We start from the raw sequence: 21208 nt of genomic DNA, 5'->3' as shown, positions 1-21208 counted from the left end.
TCCAGTTTATATTTTATTTCCATACACAATCAAATATCAATATTATTAAAACATCGACCAGCGATGGAACAAGACACAATATTAACGATGTATAATTGAAACAAACAACAAAAAAAATACAAAAAATCTGGAGACTGTAAAAACTACATAATTTGAGAATTTAATTTTTATTTTATTTGGTTATTATTAAAATCGTCTTTATTTTATTTAACAAATTCGACTAAACTTATCAAAAACTCAATATAAAGCATTTTAAATCCACGGTCCTTTTTTTAATTTAGTGTCAACTACAATATATTTGTGCTTCCATTTTTAATCTACGAATATCCTACACCGACTTTCTTATCGCTAATGAGTATTTAAATCAACTTAACATTTATAAAGATAAAACAACACAACATTCTCAGCGTCTCTGCGCATGTAAGCTCGCGTGATCACCCTATAGGTTGTATGTGGTCTTTAGCTATAGTTTAATTTAAAAAAAAATAAAGCGCGTGCAACTCAGTACACGTGAACAGTGAAACCTTTATTACGTCAAAACGTCACTTACAAAAACGTTGCAATCGTCAAACATGAAAATTTACTAATCGCGTCCAAAGAAGTTTTACTTCAAAATATTCCCATAATTACAACTCCGTAAAACCTTAATAAATTGAAGTTACTAAATAATTTTCAAAAAAATGACAAATATGACTACTATTAGGGTAAATTTTTAATTACTTTGGAATGTTTAGATGAGTAAAAATAATATTTATAAAATTAAAATAAATGGCAACACCTATTATTATTTATATAATGTAAGATTTTTTTAATATTATACATATTTAATGGTCTCTTTATGTAATATATAAGTAAGTTTTAAAACTACCTTATACATATTTAATTTACAAAACGGAATAATCTTTTAGCCTTATCACTATTAGCACGAATATTGAACGTTTGTAAAGAAACAATTATACATAATGTACTAAGTAAACTGTATATTCAACCTTATTCAATTAAAGGAAAATGTAAAAGAAATATATTATATTTTAAATAAAAATATTTATCCGATTTTTGTCATTCAACAAATAACACAAAAGTTTTTTTTAATACAACAAATTAATAAACAAATCCATAACATTAAAATCTTTCAAACATTTACGTATACGTATTATAAATAATAATCACAGGAAAACCCAGGTCCCTCACCGGCAGCAATTGCTGTAATAATCGAAAATTCGATTTTGAGCATTCGCCTGCAGTTGAGTCAGTTGTAGGATGAAGCGGTGTAATCACCAATGCTCCCGGTGAGAGACCGCCCTAAGACACAAAAATCATAAATAATAATATAAAAAGATATACCATAAAAGAAAATACGCTTTTTTATAAACTAAAATATTTTAAATATCTTCAACGATTACATCTTGAATTTTTAATGGGCAACACTCGAGTTTGTAAAAACAAGAAATGTCATCGAATCTGATACCGATACCGATACTTTGCTAGCTATTGCTTTATTGACAATAATTAAAAAAAAATTGTGAAATAATTGACTAAACGTAATTGATATATTATTATAAATTTAAACAAGTTAATAAGATATTTTACATTTGAAAAATATCGATATCAGTATAGCGTCACTAGTAAATATATTTCTTGCTATAAAAATCTGGCAACACTAAGACAAAATTACTCGAATATCGAATATTATCTACGCGTTGACTACATTAGGAATTAATACTAGGATGAGCATTTAGGAATGTGTTTGTAACATTAAATACACTAATCCTTTGGCTTCCAATCCGTTATATATTTAAAACAATACAATATTGAAACATATTTTCAGTAATACATATTAATACACACGTAATAATTATGACAATACTAATATTCATTAAAAATACTTATGTTTTTTATAGTTTTATACAATTCTTAAAATGATTATCAATTCCTTCTATTTAAAAGATCGTGGTTCAGCCATTTCACTACTATAATACTGTTATGTTCGAATTTTGTGGGAATGACTTTCTTGAAACCATATTATAAATATAATATTCACTGGTATTCGATTTTTGAAGCTTTTAAATTAAATAAGTGTGTACATGTTCGTACTTCAATTAACGTCAAACTTTGGGTAAATTTTCACACTATCGTTTTCTTAATTAAAAAATAACATGTCAAAGGTAATATTGAACACAAGACGAAATTACTATTGAAGATTTTTTCGTTATCTATGTAACACATACCACTTTTTTTTTCTCTCTATAAGTAAAGATCTCAACGACGCAGCATACTAAAATGCCAAAAAGTTGCCATAACAAATAAAATAGATTGTCTACTTTTCTACAAGCTTTCTTTAATTTAATATCACGTATTTTTATTTTATTTTTTGTTTGAATAAATTAATTTAATATATTTATGTTAATACTTAATTATCATTTAATTCTCTCTCGATATTTAATGGGATTACATATAATTAATGCGCCTAAAATTTTTCTGAAATAATACTTAATAATATTAAACGTTACAATTATAATTTTATATTTAACAAAAGATAAAAATAAATGTTTATAAGTTAGTATAATAAAAATTTACTTAAATTCCAACGTAACTTCTTTATAATATAAGGGCACCATTAAAAGCAAGCATCTACAAATTTATTAACCGACATAATAAAACGAAGGTTCATCGCACGAACTCCACAATATTCGTCACAATAATTTACGCGATGGTAAATGATTTATTGCGAGAATAGTGCATAGTGGCTCATTTTTTCTTTCACAGATGTATCGAGCATAAATTCCATCTTGCAATTTTTACCCAACAATCCTTAACCAAGGCCATTGCACCGCAAGGATTTCCATGTAAATGTTACAAGCTCTTGCATTGCTGTTGTATTCCAACGAAACTTGCTTATGTATTACAGCAAGGTGGCTCACAAGATAGTTGCACAACTAAAATGATCCTGTTTTTTTTTTTTAATTATTTGATTTGCCTTACTTGTCGCAATCTTGGACCAATTTAACGCTGTCCTCGTCTCGGCGGTTAGTGTGGGGCCGTCGCAGAGGTCTTGGGTGTTGTAATATGGAAAACCTGTCCGTCTGCGGTGCATTTGGTTTTTTACTGAGTGCAGTACGGAGATGACTTTCACCTGAAATATAAGTTGAATTTTGACGTTTATTTCGATTTTTTTTTTATTATAAAACTAATTTAAAATAAAATAACTGAATAAAATAATGCACTAAAATTTTCACAAGAAAAAATTGATCGTTAGGCAATGACAAATGTTACTTTATCTCATATAAGTGCTGCCATTGACTGGACGGGAGATCTGAGCAACTATAAAGAACCTTCAGAATTGAATAAGAAAGAAATAGGCGTGATATCATACCAAAAATTTAAATTTTGTTATTTGTTATAGTTTTATGGCTGACCAAACGTGACAGGTCATACTCAAGGCAACAGATATGTATATTGTTAGTACTACCCACCCGGTAATGACAAAGGTCGGCCACACAAGGTCAGGTCATGTGACCTAGGAGAAACCGATCTAGAAGACCGAGGTCGACTCGGTGTGTTATTGTTCTTCGATTCTTCACTCCTGGTACCGCGGCGTGGAGAACGTGACGGTAACAACTCCTAAATAAATATATTTTAATACACAATAAATAAGAGAAAATTATCGATATATGTGTTATCTATACTAATACTATAAAAAGGTAATAAAATATGTTTGTTTGTATACAAAGATTAAACGCCGAAAGTAATGATGCAATTATAAAAAAAAATATTGCTAGAAAGCTACATTCTCCCTGAGTGCTACGATGTGTACATTATATAATATAATTATCTTTATAAATAACTGTAATTTACCTATGTATTCTACAGATTTCAAGAATTTAGTAATAATTTTGTTATTATTATTAAAATATTTTTTAAATAATAAACTGTGCAGTGTGTACATATTACATATAGAAAAAACCATTGTCATTGACTTCTTTTTTTTTTTTAAATTGCACTAAAACAATAAAGTAAGTCTACTTTCGTACAAAGAAAATTTCTCCATTTTTTTCAGAAAAAAAAAATGTAATAATACTAAAAAAAGTTCTATGATCTATCCATCAATTTTAAAGTTTTACCTAAAACTTAAAATGTATACTACCGTATTTTTATCAAAATAATTAATTAAAAAAAACACAATATACATAATAACATAAAATAAACTACGGACATTTCACTAACAACAGTCAACCAACACCAAAACATGCAAAGCCGCAAACAAGACAATTGCGAACATCACCGGTGGCACGTAATAAGTTAGTAACCTTTTCCTGGGAATTGACCGAGTAAGCACTATACGAGACGGGCGTGTCTGCGAAGTCGAACGCACTGGATGCGCGGTACGACAGTGAGTCTTCATCCAAGCAGCGGGAACAAGTTAATTTGTTAATACATTTTATACAGTTACATTGTGAAGAAAGTTGAAAGTTAGCAACATTAAAAACAAAAGCTGGAAGTCATTTAAATGCTACAATATCCTACCCTTAATGCTCATATAGCCAAATCTTTACTTTCATTTCAAAATGTTAATCACAATTCGTTTTTTACTAACTATAAATCTTTTAACTTCACTTGAAATACTAGAAAATACTAGCAAATCAATTGTTTAATTTTTTTTTTGTTTTTTATTATTGTTAAATTTATTACTGCAACCTGGTACTAAAAGGACCAAGGCACTTTGTATATATGTATATATATGTATATTTATATATCTATGTATATATAATAATTATTAATTTATAACCATATTAAATATATATTATACCTATGTTCATTGTTTCTATACAGATTTACAAAAGTAAAGGCTCTTTGCTTCTTTAGCACCAAACCAAAATTAAAATACATTATATATATACAGAGTGTTTGGTAGAGGGTCCGACAAATCAAGTGAGCGTGTTTGGGGACCCATTTGTAGAATACAAGTTGGCCAAAAAAAATCCCTAACCATCCATTTTTTTTTAAAGATAAAGATAAAAAAAACTTTATTGTTATGGTTGTTACTTTGAATCTCATCTTTACTCAACAAGATGGTAAGTATTATAGCAGTTTTGTATGTCGTTGTAACAAGTCATAAACAGAGAAGTTTTTGAATGCATAGTATCTCCAAAATTGCTTGTGGTTTTTTTATAAATCATTGTCAAAGTTGAATTTTGATGTGAAATTTATTTTTATTTTTTACTCGATGACCTCTACATCAGTTAGTTAGCTCTGATTGTATCTAAGTTTGCTTTTCGATGCCTAAAGATGTATCAGAGACCAAGCTAAAGTAAAAACATCCAGTCTAAAACAGATTTTAAAAATGTTATGGAGGTAAATAGTTAGAATTTCGGTGAAAATCAATAAAATTAACAAAAAAATCTTTAAAAAAAAACTACCAAACACCCTGTATATATAAGACATTGTTGTGGAATTTAAAATATTGTTAAGATTAACTAGTATTAATATGTCTATATATTAAAAGGATTTTTGTCTAAATAATAATTATGATTAGTCTTGCATTACAGTAAAACATGTTAACACTGGCATAAAAAATGTAATAAAAAGCAATAAAATGATGCAAGGTTTTGAAAAAGTATTTGTTAAATTAACTTTATCTTAAATAATTAAAATGGATTAAAATAGCTTTCATACCGTTTGGCCAACAACTTGTCGGTGGTGGTGATCGTATTAAGTGTTCGTGGACCTCTTTAAGGGTCATGGGATCATCTTCGACGAAATCTAAAGCTGCACTGCCAAACTCCTGAAAGTATCACAAAAATAATTTCTAGTAAATTTAATAATTTCTGCTATTGATAACATCTTCCATATCAAGAGATACTTAAAGTGACTTTAATTATATTTAAGTGAATTAACTCCTAGAATTCTTAACAAAAAGAGGTCTTAGCACAGCAGTGCTGTTTATTTTTTTGTGATCACATCAACAAACTTCATATAAAGTACGAAGCTAAGATAAGTTTTGTTTTTTTATATTTACACACTGCAGAATTTAACAAATTATTACAATTAAAATTCATGACTTTTCATCAAAAATAAATATATATCATATTTATAAACTCATTCAGCTGGCTGTCTTAGTATGGGCATGTTATACGGAGGAATGAGGACCATGTTGTGAGAAAGGTTTTGAGAATGGATGTAGATGGATATAGAGGTAGGGGACGACCAATGAAACGATGGATGGATTGTGTGAAAGACAATATGGTTAGAAAGAATGTTACTTGTGAGATGACGTCCAACAGAGAAGTATGGAAGTAGAAGACATGCTGCGCCAACCCCAAGTAAAATTGGGATAAGGGCAGGAGGATGGATGTTTTGTAAACTCATTCATTAAGTAATTTACATTAAGCCAGGGAAGCACACTTTTTGTTTTGACCAATAGGTGCTAGATTTAGCCATCAGATGTTGTCAACCCATTTCCCAACACTATTCTTATGCGAATATTGTAAAACTAGCTAGTATTCAGGGTCTTTTTTTCATTGTAAATTGTAATCTATTTTTATTTTTCATCATATAAACTATCTATTTATATATTTTCTCTTTATGAAAATGAGAAAGATGAGCAATAAAAGTAACCGAACATAATATATAATTGTTATATTACATATATCATTTATAAGTATACTCATTGCAGTTGGGACTTTAGTTCCACAGTTTTCTATGAATTTTAAATAAATCAAATTTACCTGTGACATTAGTATTGTATCGTCTGATTCACATTCTTCTGCATGGCTTTCAATTAAACTCTCTCTGCTCGCCATAACTTGCTGTAATTGTTACATAAACAGTTATAACATGTTAAAATAAGTAACTTTAATACTGTTATGTATGGTTTATAGAATACCTGTAAATATGGATTGTCTTGTCTAGAAAGCCTTAATGCTTCCATATCTTGAGCGATGTTTCTTGTACGTCCAGGAGTTAATAAAACAGCTGGCGATCCACTTATATTTGGTGTTAGAACTAAAACAAACAATACGATACAAAAAAGGCAGTGTCTTTGAAACTATATTTCTTCATAATGTCCATATCATTACATACCTGATAGTGAATCGTTGCTAGCCTGCATTTTAAATATATAAAGTGAAATTAAAAAATGGGAAATTCATAAAATTTCGTCCACTATAAGTTTTTTTTTAAATTATAGTTATGTATAACACTAAGACACAGTTAAAACATAAATTATTTACCCTTATTATAATAGATAAAAGCGTCGTCTTGTCGCTCTTATTCTAAATGTATATTATTATAAGTAAACTAGCATTTGGCAAATAATGTGCGAAAACGATTGATAATTTCGTGTAATAATTTGACACTAGTTTTTTTTTAAAGAGATTTTTCATAGTGAGGCAAAGGTATCAATTGTAACAGATTAAAATTGAGACTAAAATCATAGCATGGAGAAATTACAATACAAAAAACAGTAACTCACAATTCTTAGCATTCACCAAATATGTGACGTATAAAGGCTCATTTTCATAAATATAATATTCTTAATTACTGAACAGTCATTTTTTTGTAATACCATCAATATACTACGGTCCAGTGGATGGGAATCTAAATTGAAGATTGTAGGTTCAAGCCCAGGGTAGCACCATTAATATTTTATGGGCTTATTTTATTTGTAATACGATCATCATGTATCTAGCAAAAAATAAAATATAATGAATTAACCTGCATGGTTTGGATACAATTCTGTCATATGTATGTACATCTATCAACTTATATTGATACACGGTATGCGTGCAATAAGCTTTTGGTGCATTCACTTGAGGAGCAGATTGCTTAGCCCAGCAGTGGGAGATTTACACACTTTACTTACGTAAAATCAAAACTACTTTAAAAACCAGAACAGAAGGAAGACAAAAAAACAAATTATTTTCTTCGGCTTGTGTAAAACATGTCTTACACGATAACATTTAAAAGGAATGAAAGTAACGCTTATTAAAATTGTAATATAGACATACTTAGAGGTATATTAATAATAACATACGAGGCATTCTTAGCGAACATTGTTAGGTGGGATTGGAATTGTGAAATACCTTTGAAATTCGAGTATAGCGTTGTTATTGCTACTAATATATATTATATAATCTGAGTTAATCAAGAAAATACTTATAATTTAGTTGCCATTTATAATTAGAGTACCAATGTCTGTCAAGGATAGGGCAATAAGTTATTTTGTATAAATGGGGTGTAAGTGAGTAAGAATAGATAAGCGACGCCATTTTGACTTGGTTTATAATAATTATTGATATCAGTTTAATGTGACGAGTAGAGTATACAATAATTGCGTTTTAGTAACGTATAGTTTTTTGGAGAATTAACAGGAACGAACAGATAGTCTCATTCCATTAAATATATTTGTCTATTATTTCATTGTGTAGATAGTAGTTAAGACAGAACATAAGATATATTTAGGCGAGCGTACGTAAACGAGTTGCGGCGCCGCGTCGTAAAGCGTCGTATTGCTGTAGCGGTCGACTCGTGAACGCTGCTGGTAGTAGGACGCAGGGTACCTCTTCTCTTTGTCATGTATCGTATCATAGATCTATTTACTCAAGAAGGCGTGGCCCTCCCAGCTAATTTACAAGCTAAATTAGTATGAGTTTCGCTGGTGGTGGTGGCTTGGTGGTAAGATGTCCTATGATACTAGATATATGATATATCGAAACACTTCTAAAATCGGTTGTCGTCGGAATATCAGATATCATCGATTTGATGTTGAAGGGTAACCGTTTTCACCACATCTAAAAAACAATGAATATTTTTCTGGTATTCAATGCATTCAAAGTACGATAACATTAAATGCATAAAACATTCGTCTTGTCTCTCTTTAACTTTACGGTAACCAGTCTACGAGAGAGATGAGACGAATCGGTTTCAATTTCATCTCTTAGCCACAAACCATACAATGAAAAGTTAAACAAAGACGGCAACATGTAAAATCGGTTGTCAACATCGAGTTTAATCTAAATATCCGATATCACAAAAATCGAATGAAGCTCATGCCTATACGGATGTAAGACTACAAAACAATACAAATTAAATCATATTTGTCATATGATTTGGATAATATTTAATGTGCAAGGCCGCGCCTGAGCAAACAGATTTATAAGATTCTCGGTATTTTATTGCTATTAAGACATTGCATTAACATATTATATATTCTATTCCAATCGAAGGGGTAAAGATAACAAAATTTAGATTTACATACATGAGATTAGCTCATAGCTGCGCCATATCGTGCACTACAATTACGCCTTTTGATTGATACATCATTATTTATAGTACAACACTAGTCCACTTTAATTTTAGTGTAACTAAAAAAAGCTTCACCGACAATCAAAGCCATTTTATCTGAATACATAATAATTATTATAGATCAATCAATATCTATGATCAACTCCTCTTGTAGTTGGAACAAACTAAACTTAAGATCGTGAACCCTGAACTACTTTTCTCACAAATACGACAATTTGAAGATTTAACTTTAAATGAGACATAACGCTGCAATGCGCGGTGCGTTGCACAGCACCAACGACTGTGCTTAATGTGCCCTTATACACAAGCTACTATTATATTATGCTCATCTACATACATACATCTTGTTCCTGTATCCATTTTTAATAAAATGAAGGACGCATTATCGTCTAATTAACGTTTGTGTCTACAGTTACGTTTAAATAGTGTAACAGTTTCGATTTAGAAATAAAACAACAAGTTAGTATATAGTATATGTATTTATGTTTGAAAGGCACTACCTTATTTAAGAAGGCCCCTCTCTGCTGAATGTGTATGAATGCGATAACAATATCATAAATAACCCCTTTAATGTCAACTACATCAACAAATTTATCAAAGCAAATATTTCTATATACATTAATAATAATGCAATTCTTTATGTCAGGAATATTTTTATAACAATCGCAAATAGTGCTTAGTGTTATGTCACCCATTTTGAATTATTAAACATGAAAAATACATTTAAATTACGAATGAGGTTAATTTCGTTCATCTAGAATAATATAATTCGTTTTACAATTCGTTGTCGGTGAGAACGTACTGGACCGCACTGCCGTAGTCCAAGATTCGATTCTTTATTTCCTTCAGCTTGGCAATGTAGTGTTTATGTATCTTAGTGTTAGTCCTCGTGTAACGAAGGGCCGTTATCATTTTATCCACAGTGTAATGCAGCCAGAGGATGTTTGTGTACGGTTCAAAGTTCTTCCAATCGTTACTGTAACAGGGAGAGCAGTATATATCAGGCAGTATTAACCACGAAAAAATGGTGAATCACACTCCTATGGAGTTTTATACTGAACCAGTAGGGAAAAAGGAAAATTTTAATAATTTAGCATCGGAGTCATTACGTCTGTGACTCACCGCTCAACCGAGGCAATAATAAAAACATTAGATAGCAAACGGGCAGTGGTATGCAGCCCGGCGACACGAACCCGAGCTTCTCCCTCATGAGGCGGTAGACCTCGAACTGGTAGTCGCCCACGGCGTCGAAGAGCCCGTCGTCCGCGGCCAGGTCGTTGTAGAGCTCGGCGCGCCCGCCGGCCGGCAGCCGCAGCGCCGCGCGCGACAGCGAGTAGTCGATGACGGCGCCCGCCACGCCGCGCCGCGCCACGCGGAACGCGCGCCCGCGCACCACGAACGTCGCGAACTGCAACCGCACCGGCTGTTAGGCGCTCGCTCGGCCGGCTCTCGTGTAGTCATATTTATACTTATATTACAGACGTGAGCGGTCTTGAAACTGATCGTATGATTAAAATCATATTTTATCACTACATTATTTGTTTAATATGACCTTAATAGTATTTCAGAACTACTTCGACACTCCTCATTCCTCCACGAGAATATATATTGTAAATTTTATCACTGATATTCATAACTCAAATATATTATATGAGTTATTTTGATTAACGACTCATATTGAGACAATCTAACAATGTCTGTCTACCAGCATGATGACTTCATTAATTTTATAACGAGTGATTAACTATGAATAAAACAACCAAAATTGAATTACCTAATAATTAAATTAATGCAATGATTACCTTCTGATCAGTAGGTGATATGAGCACGTTACCCCAGTGCAAATCGCGGTGTTCGAATTGATAAGCCTCCTCGGCAACTGCTAGACCGAATGCGACCTAGAAAATAACATTAATATAGTTTGATTATATTTTGTTCTTAGTTATCACAAATTTACTTTCTAATTATAAGTTTTATCACAGAAAATAATAACCTAAACAATTTATGAAAAAAAAAGTTATAATATTATTTTACTAATCTATTACACTTAAATGTTACAGTAAAGAAATAAATCATATTAAAATAGAATTATAATAATACATTAAGAAAATCATGCAACATTGTCAATACTTATAAAAAAAAAAAAATTAAAACTCGCAACAAAAAAGCAGGCGCGACAACCGCAGAGGATAAGTGAAAATCTAGTCAAGGATATGAAACTTGACACTAGATAATCACTCATCATCCGAAGAAGTCCTCACTAAAAACTTCATGCAGACAATAATGCTGAAAAAAAAAGAAACAACGTACAAAAACAATCACAAGACTAATAAAAAAAAAATAAACTATACATCATACATTTACTTTTTTTACATATCCATAAACTTGTATTGTATTCCAATCAAGGAAGGAGTAAAGATACATAGTAACATATTGCATGTATAACATGTTATGCACTAAAGACAGTTCTTGATTGATATATCTTTAAATGTGATACAAAACTATTCCACTTGACTATTTATTTCTACTTTAATCTTACTTCCAAATTTCCGATAACAACTTCGGCTACATAAATAACACAAAATATCAAAGCTTATTCAAGATCTTGAACAGTGCTTATGCATCTATTCAATATCAAAATTGTTTATTTTCCTTTCTTCTCCCCTTGTGCTTGGAATAGATTATATATTTATTTTTCTTATACATTAAATTTTTATATATTATAAACTAGTCAGTTAATGATAGCTGAAAATGATTTTTATATGTCAATTTCTAATCTTAATCATATTTTGAGTTATTAACTAAACTTGACGAACTTTTTAAAAAAGAAATGAATATACAACAATTTTAATTAATTAACATTAAAAGAGCTAAAACAGTTTCAATAAACCAAAAACATACACTTATTTGTTATAATAGGATTAGTAAATGATAATTTCAAGCATATTTTTATGCATTTTAGCAAAAACAAATCACTGAATCTCTTTTAATAGTTAATTTTAAATTAATTAATTTGAACAACTTACAAATAATTGTGTTAAGACTTTCTTTGACTATTAATTTTATTTTATTAAACAAAAAATACTAAATAGAAAAAAAACAGATAAAGCTAAGACAAGCAAACTAAAAGAATAATTATTGCTAACCTGTTTAAATAGTGCATATGCCTGTTCAGCGTTGGTGAATTGATAGCTCTCCAAGTCTTGACCAGCGTTGGCCAACTCTAGTACAATATATTGCTGGTCAACGGGTAAGATGGCTGGGTTGTCGTTCTCTGACCCCTTGCACTCGTCATATAGATCCCAAAGGTCAAGAAGACGGGATGGATAGCTACCATAAACACAATGCACTGCTAAAACCTGGAAAATTATTAACTTATTTTCATCTGACTAATGTAATGTACATATAGTTTAGTCACAAAAACACAAATCAGACTATTGAAAAGATAAGCTAAGATAGATAACCTAGAAAAAAAATACAGAATCCACTTATCAATTCAGACAAAAGCTGATCTGAAACAATCTAAATGTGTGTCTTAGTGCTACTTTAAAACTTGATAGAAATTGTTAGAATTAAATCACTTTTAAAACTTAAGAATTTCATTGAAACATATCTATTTATATATATATAATTTTTTTTTATAAACACCATTAATATGCATGATAAATGCAATTCTTTATTATTGAATAAATTTAAGATTTATTTTAATTTGTTTAAAAAGACATTGAAATTCTTCTCTTCAACAGTAATGCATTCTCTATCTTCAACAATGGGACAACTATGCATTGTAACTTTTAATACTATTAATAATGGGTGGATTAGTCTTGTATAATGGGTGGGCTTTTGATGCAATGCTTTGTGTTTTATATTCAAATTATAATTTAGTGATGAAAGATAATACATACATAATTATTCACCCGCTATGCTTAGTTTAATAACATAAGCAACAAAGTGTGCAAAAAAATAAAACAGTAACTAAATCCATTTGAAATTTGGGAACTTTTTTATCACTTCAATCCACTAATAACCCTAATAATAATAAATCAAGCAGTTCAACCAGACAATTTTATGACTGCAAATATATAATACATAGCATAAATTAAATTTGCAAATTTGTATAGATAAGGTGTTGTGATCTGTCTGCCCTATATTTCTTATCACATAATAATTTTAATATGCTGACAATCAGTAGATAGCAATGTGAATGAATGATTCATTATAATGCATGTTAATTATATTTGTGCTGGTTTTGTTTGTTGTATATAATTAACGTTTTTTCATCACAAAACATTTAAATATCAGTTCAATCTTGTTATAACAGGTAAAGATAGCAGTTCTTATAAATGATATCCTATATCATAATAAAGATGACAAATTAATATTTCATCAAGATTTATTGATACAATTATTAATAATATGTTATGACTCGAAAATTAAGTAATATCTTTCTGTTAAATATGGCATGAATTGATGAAACAAATATATAGAAATATATGCTGACCTCATTAAAAACATCTGTAGCATTCTCTACAGAATGTAAATCCAAAGTTTCGACACTCTTCCCCTCATTAAAATGTTTTTCAATTTCTGCTATAGGAGCGCGCAGTCCGCTCAATTCCCTAGAAATATAAGAGATGTTATTAGATTAGTATAATATTACTGAAATATTTCAATGTTACCATGTTGATATAATAATTTGGATGCTTTCCAATTTGTTTTGGTTACAAAGATACGGTTGTAAACCATCAAAGTAAGAAACAAAACTGTTGCCAAAGTACACTAACTAAATATTATTAGATACAACTAAGACTTCCTATGCTATTCCTATTTTAACTCCTCACATTAAAAAGAGACAGCAATATTTCAAGACCACTCAATTTTATTTATAATTTGCAAACAAGACAAGCTATCAACAGATATCAACGGATATATTAATCGAAGGGTGTTAATTTATTCTAATAAATTTTCTACAGATTGGTTGGAAAAATCAGTTGGTAATTTCGATAGGAAGATACTTAACACAAGATATAGATTACAATATTTGTAATTATATTTGGGACATCTGCCAGAGGCAGACGAGTGATCAGGTTGAATGACCATGTTATGGAATTCTTTGTTCTTTTAAGAATAGATAACCATCTGTTTGTAATGCAATAAAGATAAACATTTTTTATATGATAGATAACAACATTTGCAGCAATGTCTATCTTAAATAAATGCTGTTGTAAGAAATAATGAAATTTATCTCAGTAGTACAAGTCTTGATAACTATAAAAATTTGAATAAGTGTCAAATACATAGCTTATGTAACACCCTAATACTTGGGTGTCTGTTTTCTAGATAACTAGTATACCTATTTTTACCTATAGTCTATTCCAACCACAAGAGGATAAAATCCCAAAAACAACATTTGACAGGGAATTGACGCTATATCAAAGGTCAAGGGCTTGTTAATATATGATATTCAGTATGGAATTGTGAAAAATAGCATTTGAATGTTAAGGAAACTTATCAGAACATGTAATTAAAATTAAATTGGAGTAGTTAAGCATAGTAGTATAAAGCAACATCATAAATAAAGTATATTAATCAAAATTAAATTAAAGCAAGTCTCATGAAATATGAAAATCCAAGTCTAAATCTTTATAAATTAATTATGTTAGGAGCATAAATTGTGTTAGGAGCAGGGATGATGCAGACCAATAAATAGAATTGTTGTGACAGAATAATTCTAGAAAACTATTGCAATATTATTATAAGAAATCAAACAATATTTATTGTATTTCTAAACTGACAAACACATAAAGTGAAATAATAATATATAATAATATCAAAAACAATAAAATTTGTTATGAATGTATGGAGTGTGTTCATCTTCATGTTTTATAATTAATTTCTTTGCAATGAGTCATGTGTAAGTTAATATTAGTAATTAAAGCAAATATTACTCACATAGCAATCACAATCTCAGATATAATTTCGTGGTAGTCCTTTTGATTTTCTCCATTGACTTTGATGTTGCCAGCTATAGGAACAATTTTTAGAACACGAGCTCTGCCATCTCCCGCTCGCCACAGGAATACCTCCCCATATACACCCTCGCCGATCTTGCGGCAATTCTTCAGGACTCTGTGAAAAAAAACACACTTGTAGTTATAAGTTATCTAGTTTTTGATTACATAAATATTATGCATTAACATGACAAAAAAATAAAGTTGTTTAACTATACATATTATTTAAAATTTGATTCCCCTATATTTATATATATGTATGCACTCCCACCAATTAACTATCAGTAACTATAATGTTCTGTTAAGACTAAGACAATAATTACACTAGATACAGAAAATAATGCAGACACACAGATGATAGAACTACATCTGTTTTTTTTTTATCAATGAAATCTTTATAATAGTATTTCAGTAATCAAACACAAGAATTAAGCTTGGGCGTAAACAATACGAAAAACAACAGACTTTATTATTTACATTAAAACAATTATTTATGGTTAAAATTTAAAGACTAATTAGGTACTGAGGGTATTTGCAATTCTGTAACAAAAGCTAATTAATCAATCCTAATGACATATTAAGCAATATTTAATTAATTCTATGATATCTTTTATATATAAGACATTTATAATATAAATATTATGCTTTAGTAAGAAAAACAAATAAAAGAAAATATACAAAAACATTTTGTAATAATTGTAAAGAAAAATAACATGTGTTCCTACTAAATCCACCATCTTGCTTTTGACTTGACCTAGTAAACCGTGTAATATAAACGTTTCTCACAATAATATAGTGCTACATATATGCACAATTAATATGGTAATTAAATAAACAAAGGAGAGTACTCACGTATCTGGATAGCATTCATCAAACAGTATAACGTCTGTTTGATTGCAGCGTCGCAAGACGTAATCGCGCGCGGTCGCAAAACGATTCGACGTATCATGAAATTTTTCTAAAACCGTGACCTCGTGTTCTGAGTCGGCAATCGAGAGTTTTGATAACTCAACAATCGTATCATCACAGTCTTCGGTCAAAAATCCTGAAATAACAAACAACATGGATGCATTCGATTCTCCGTAATGACATACTAGGAAGTGAATGACGAACTTTCCCTATGAGTAATCGCGTTACGTAGAATCGGTGAAACCACGCAAGCGAACAATAATATGTCTTATAAAACTTAATTTAATGAAATATCAAACCTGTGTATTGCAGAGAAAGATGCATGCACTCTGCTTTCGACACTTTAGATGAACAAAGGCGCAGAACCAAGCTATTATCCCGTTAGGGATAACAAATGGCAGTCAAAATGTCCGAGTCAAAAATTAGCACTTTATGAAAATGTCCTACTATTGATTGTCAATAGTAGCTATTAAAATCACTGCTTAAAGTTAATTTACAGCGTTAACTTGTTAATAACAAAAAATAAAAATGAATTACAATGGCAGCGACACTACTATAGCGTCTGCTTCCGTGAATGAATTTAGCACAGACGACAAAAACCAGATGCTACAACTTATATTTAATTTTTGTGTCAGTGTTGCCCGTATACTTAAAAATTCTACTAAATATTTTTATGAATATAATTTGTAATTTACGTAATTATATTAATTGGGTTTAGCTAAATACATTATATGTGTAGTTGACATAGAGCTAAATTAATATATTTGATCCGTACTACTTTGTGACATAGATACGTGACCATGAAATATATGTTATCAATGGTAATTATAATTTATTAAAATAAATAAACATTATGACCGTTAGCTTTTGAAAAAATAATTTTGCGATTTGTAAAAGAACAATAATAAAAGTCGTCATAATCGAAGTAACAGTATTTAGAGGGACTCTATTCTTTCTGTTACATAAAAAAAAGTCAAACATGTTTTTTCGATTACCCTAAGATAACTTATAGAAAAATATATATGTAGGTATACACTTTGTCTTTAAAAGTTTATTGATTACGGCAATAGATACAAATTTAGTTTGAATACCTTGTGATTCTTCAAAAACGGAGGTGGAGCCTAAGCTTGCCCTGGAAGTATCGGAATCCTAAAAGAAAATTATTTTATTTAAAAACAACAATAAAATACCTACTAAAATCAAAAAATAAGAACATTCTTACCCTTACAATCCTAATAGTAGATCTACTAGGTTTAGACACAAATGTGCTTCTGCGACTATTAATTGATTCATTGTGTAGTGAACCTGTAATTTAATATTGTAGTAATTATAAAAAAATCAATAAATCAAAGGAAAATATTAATTAAACATGAAACAAAAATATGAACCTGACATTACACTGAAACTTTGACTGATGATGTCAAATCATTGTAATTTTTTTTTAACAAAAAAAGATTAAAACCTTTTTTTACAGCAATTAACTTTTATAAAATATAATTGAATCAAAATACAGTTACCTGATAGATCCTGCATTTCCATAGTACTGATCACACTTTGACGATATTTCCTGCCTTTAGTATTCAAAGGTTCATCATCCAATATTGAGTGATCAAAATGATCAGCCATGGTGGTCATTCTTCTGTATATACTTAAAGATCTTTCCCATCTCTTCCCTGGTTGTAAGACTATTCCTTGTTTCGGATCAATCATGGTAGCATTACTTAATGTTAAGTCTCTTGATCTTGTTCCTGTTCTATTCTTAGGAGATATTGATTCAGGCTTCAAAGAGGATTTTCTTATATCAAAACTTCCTCTATTTAACCTCGAACTTCTTCTTGTCATAATTTTTTTATCGATTAAACCAGAATCAATATTTACATTTGTTTTGAGAGATACCCTTGGTTTAATAGTTGTTGAATTTGAGCTTTTCCTTGTTTTAAAAGTTGGCCTACTAACACTGCCATTTGTTATTGATATGCAATTATTCTTTGCTTTTGGTGAATGTATGAATTCAGTTTCTGTATACTTTTCAATAACATCAATTTCATCCTTTGCAGTTAAATTATTACTAGGAACATTCTGAAATTCTACATTTGTTTCTACTGGCCCATTTTCCATGAGAGTTTCATCATTATCTTGAACACATTCAATGACATTGTTTTTACTTAATACAGTCTTATCAATATCACCACTGCTACCACTTGTCATAGAATTATCTAAGCTGAATATAAATGAATCATTTGTTACTTCATTACGTCTTCTTGTTGTTACAAAACTCATAAAAACTTCCTCTTCAGGTTTATTACTATCTGAGCTGTTGTCACTATCTAAGCCTTGCTCATCCATTTCTTTATTTAAACTGTCTTCCTGTAAATTTTTTTTCCATTTAGATATATCATTATCACTTTCTGATTTATTTTCATCTAGACTGGCGTATTCATCACTAAAAGGATCATCAGACAGACTAGTATTTGTTTCATTTATACTATGATCAGAAAAAAATTGCATTTTATCATAATATTTCTTAAAAATGGAATCATTCAGTCTTTCAATAATAACTACAGCTTGTTTATTATATGTCTCTTCATCATCATCAAATTCATCACTATTACATGTATCATAAAGAGATCTATTTTCATCACTTTCCAAATTGGAATTAGAAGGACTAATTTGTTCAGTGCTTGTATTATTTCCAATTTCTCTAACACTACTTGTTTCTATTTTAGTTTCATTTAAACTTGAGCTAGAATTGTTGCCTACTTCAATAGGTGGATTTGTAATTGAAATATCCTTTTCAAATTGATTACATTTGCTAGAAATTGATTTTAGTTTCATACTGTTAGGAATTTCACTGTTTGAAAATCCCAAGAATGGTTCTAATTCTGTTGATTCCAGTATATAATTTTGTTCAGCTAAAGAATTATGAGATGTTTTAGGAGTATTAAATGTAGTTTTTGCTAGTTGAGAAGATGGCAATTCATGAGGTACATTATTATCATTAATAGACTTTTGTTTGTTTGCATTAAAGGTATATTGTTTAATTTCTTCAACTTTCTCAAATTCAGGTACTACTTCTTCTTTTACAAGAATAACACTACTATCTTCTTTATTTTTTCCAAGATGTTCTTCCGTTATATTATTACTATTAGGACTATCATTAAGATTTATAGATATAGGTGAAAAATTATAAATAGATTTGCCTCTATATTTCTCAAGAAATGGAGTACTACATAAAGGAGAATTCTGTGCAATTTCAACCCTACAAGAATGTCTCGATTTTGTAGATAGACCTCTAGGGCTTGTGGAGATATTATCTTTGGATTCCTTAAATAAAGATAGATTATTGACTATTTCTGCTATAGATTCATCACAATGTAGACTTTTTTCATACTCTTTTTCTATCAATAATTTATGACTTAGAACATCTGAAGTATTTTGTGTTGTGTTATATTTTATGCTACTCACAGAGTTTTCTTTTTCAGAGTCTAAAAAATACATAAACATATTAGTAGAGTTTTAAATGTTTACAGAATTAATGAAATTGATATAGTGTGAGATATTATACCTGTGCTGTCACCACTAGAGTAATTAATTTTTTGCTTTTTTAATGATTTGTGTTTGCAATATGTTCTTCCTTTCCTTAAAATATAATTTAGTTTAATAAATTATTTTGATCATTACATTGCCTTTGACATATTTATTGAGATGGAGAAATCTTTTAATGATATTTAATACTGTATTTTTTTTAACTAAACTCATTTTTATTATGTGACATGGAGCTCCAGTTATTGGATCTTGGTCATACTAACATCCAACTATCTAGACAGGATTAAAAACAACAAACTAATGTTTAGTAAGCTTTTCAAATAGTTTCTTTACAACTAATATAGTGATCATAGACTGTACTTCCAAGACTTGATAAACATATTCATTACTTAAAAAAAAAAAACAATTTGATGCCAATTCAATTCAATCTAGACTTAGTGTAAATTAGAAAAGCTAGCTTACTAGTATAGATAATACTTATCTAGATAAAAAAGCTGTCGTATTTTCCACTGTAAGATATAAATTAAGTTTGAAGTACTCACGGTATGCTCCCATTGGGAATATGTTTTATTGTTTCCACTTTTGGTCCTTCAATGGTTGAGTTCAAAAGTTGGTCAAATAAATCTGGCGCTTTATTGACACGAAAAGATTTATCCGGGGTTAGAAACGCAGTTGCTGAACCCGATTCTCTTATTACAGGTTCTTGTTCTTTAAGTCTTTTCACATATTTCCGTTTACGAACTCTATTTGATGCTGTAAATTGTACTGATGGGCCTATGGATAGGTCTCGTTTCGTTTGTTTAATATTATTGATGTAAAAAGCATCAAATACAGAGCTCTTAGAGTCCATTGCAAGCATAACATCTCGAGCATCTAAACAGCCTCCGGTTTCTTTTTTCGACCTATAAGTTCTCCTCATTTTGTAATTAAAATAAATAACAAACTATCATAAAACACCAATTCCACTTTTAAAAACAAACGTTAAGACAAACTATCGCCTGTTCTGTCATTCATTGTTTAACAGATAAAACAAAAAGTACTTTTTCAGTAAACAGATAATTATTAATGTAGTGTACACGAAAAATAATATTTAAGGATCGTAATGGTTTGTGCGCTATAGGTAGTTTTATAAATTTTATGCGGGGAAAGTAGTGTGGAGTAACTGGCTTTAGATCTTTTGATAAAGAAAACAAATAAAATCTAAAATCTCGAAACATTTCACTCTCACGGAAGAACCAAAAGCGGGTAGGGTAAATTTAGTAAAAAGCGATGAGCTTAGAGTACAATTCGATATTTTTTATAACATAGGTGCGTTCCAATTCCTCGGTGTCCGTTTAAATTAAAAAAAAATCTCACGCATTCACTTTTGCTTACGGTTTTTTTTAACTTTTATATGGTGCCTTCTCGAAAAAGTATCTTGAAATAAAATAATCTATGGT

General features: G+C 29.9%; 2 protein-coding genes across 3 annotated transcripts; both read right to left on the bottom strand.

The window, feature by feature from the left end:
• Window positions 1-1333: 1333 nt before the first annotated feature.
• Window positions 1334-7380, bottom strand: LOC113396200 (uncharacterized). Its single transcript, XM_026634044.2, has 7 exons — window positions 7081-7380; window positions 6884-7002; window positions 6726-6806; window positions 5674-5782; window positions 4308-4396; window positions 3474-3621; window positions 1334-3133 (listed from the first exon to the last, which is right to left on the bottom strand). Exons 1-7 carry the CDS (start codon window positions 7106-7108, stop codon window positions 2979-2981), a joined length of 729 nt encoding a protein of 242 aa, XP_026489829.1. The 5' UTR covers window positions 7109-7380; the 3' UTR covers window positions 1334-2978.
• A 2383-nt stretch (window positions 7381-9763) lies between these two features.
• On the bottom strand, window positions 9764-20715 carry LOC113396201 (uncharacterized). 2 transcript variants are annotated; one of them, XM_064216181.1, is made up of 12 exons: window positions 20312-20715; window positions 19789-19862; window positions 17735-19708; window positions 17446-17528; window positions 17315-17372; window positions 16167-16359; window positions 15256-15432; window positions 13805-13922; window positions 12450-12662; window positions 11106-11201; window positions 10497-10711; window positions 9764-10279 (listed from the first exon to the last, which is right to left on the bottom strand). In XM_064216181.1, the coding sequence occupies exons 1-12, from the start codon at window positions 20686-20688 to the stop codon at window positions 10078-10080; spliced, it is 3780 nt and encodes a 1259-aa protein (XP_064072251.1). In that variant the 5' UTR covers window positions 20689-20715; the 3' UTR covers window positions 9764-10077. The 2 variants fall into 2 exon arrangements, with proteins under 2 accessions (XP_064072251.1, XP_026489830.2); XM_026634045.2 differs by having other exon boundaries at window positions 17741-19708; window positions 20312-20714.
• Between the last annotated feature and the right edge of the window lie 493 nt (window positions 20716-21208).

The sequence above is a fragment of the Vanessa tameamea genome, chromosome 11, assembly GCF_037043105.1.
Source record: "Vanessa tameamea isolate UH-Manoa-2023 chromosome 11, ilVanTame1 primary haplotype, whole genome shotgun sequence".
Taxonomy (NCBI): Eukaryota; Metazoa; Arthropoda; class Insecta; order Lepidoptera; family Nymphalidae; genus Vanessa; species Vanessa tameamea.
This window is presented reverse-complemented; position numbering and strand designations above follow the sequence as displayed.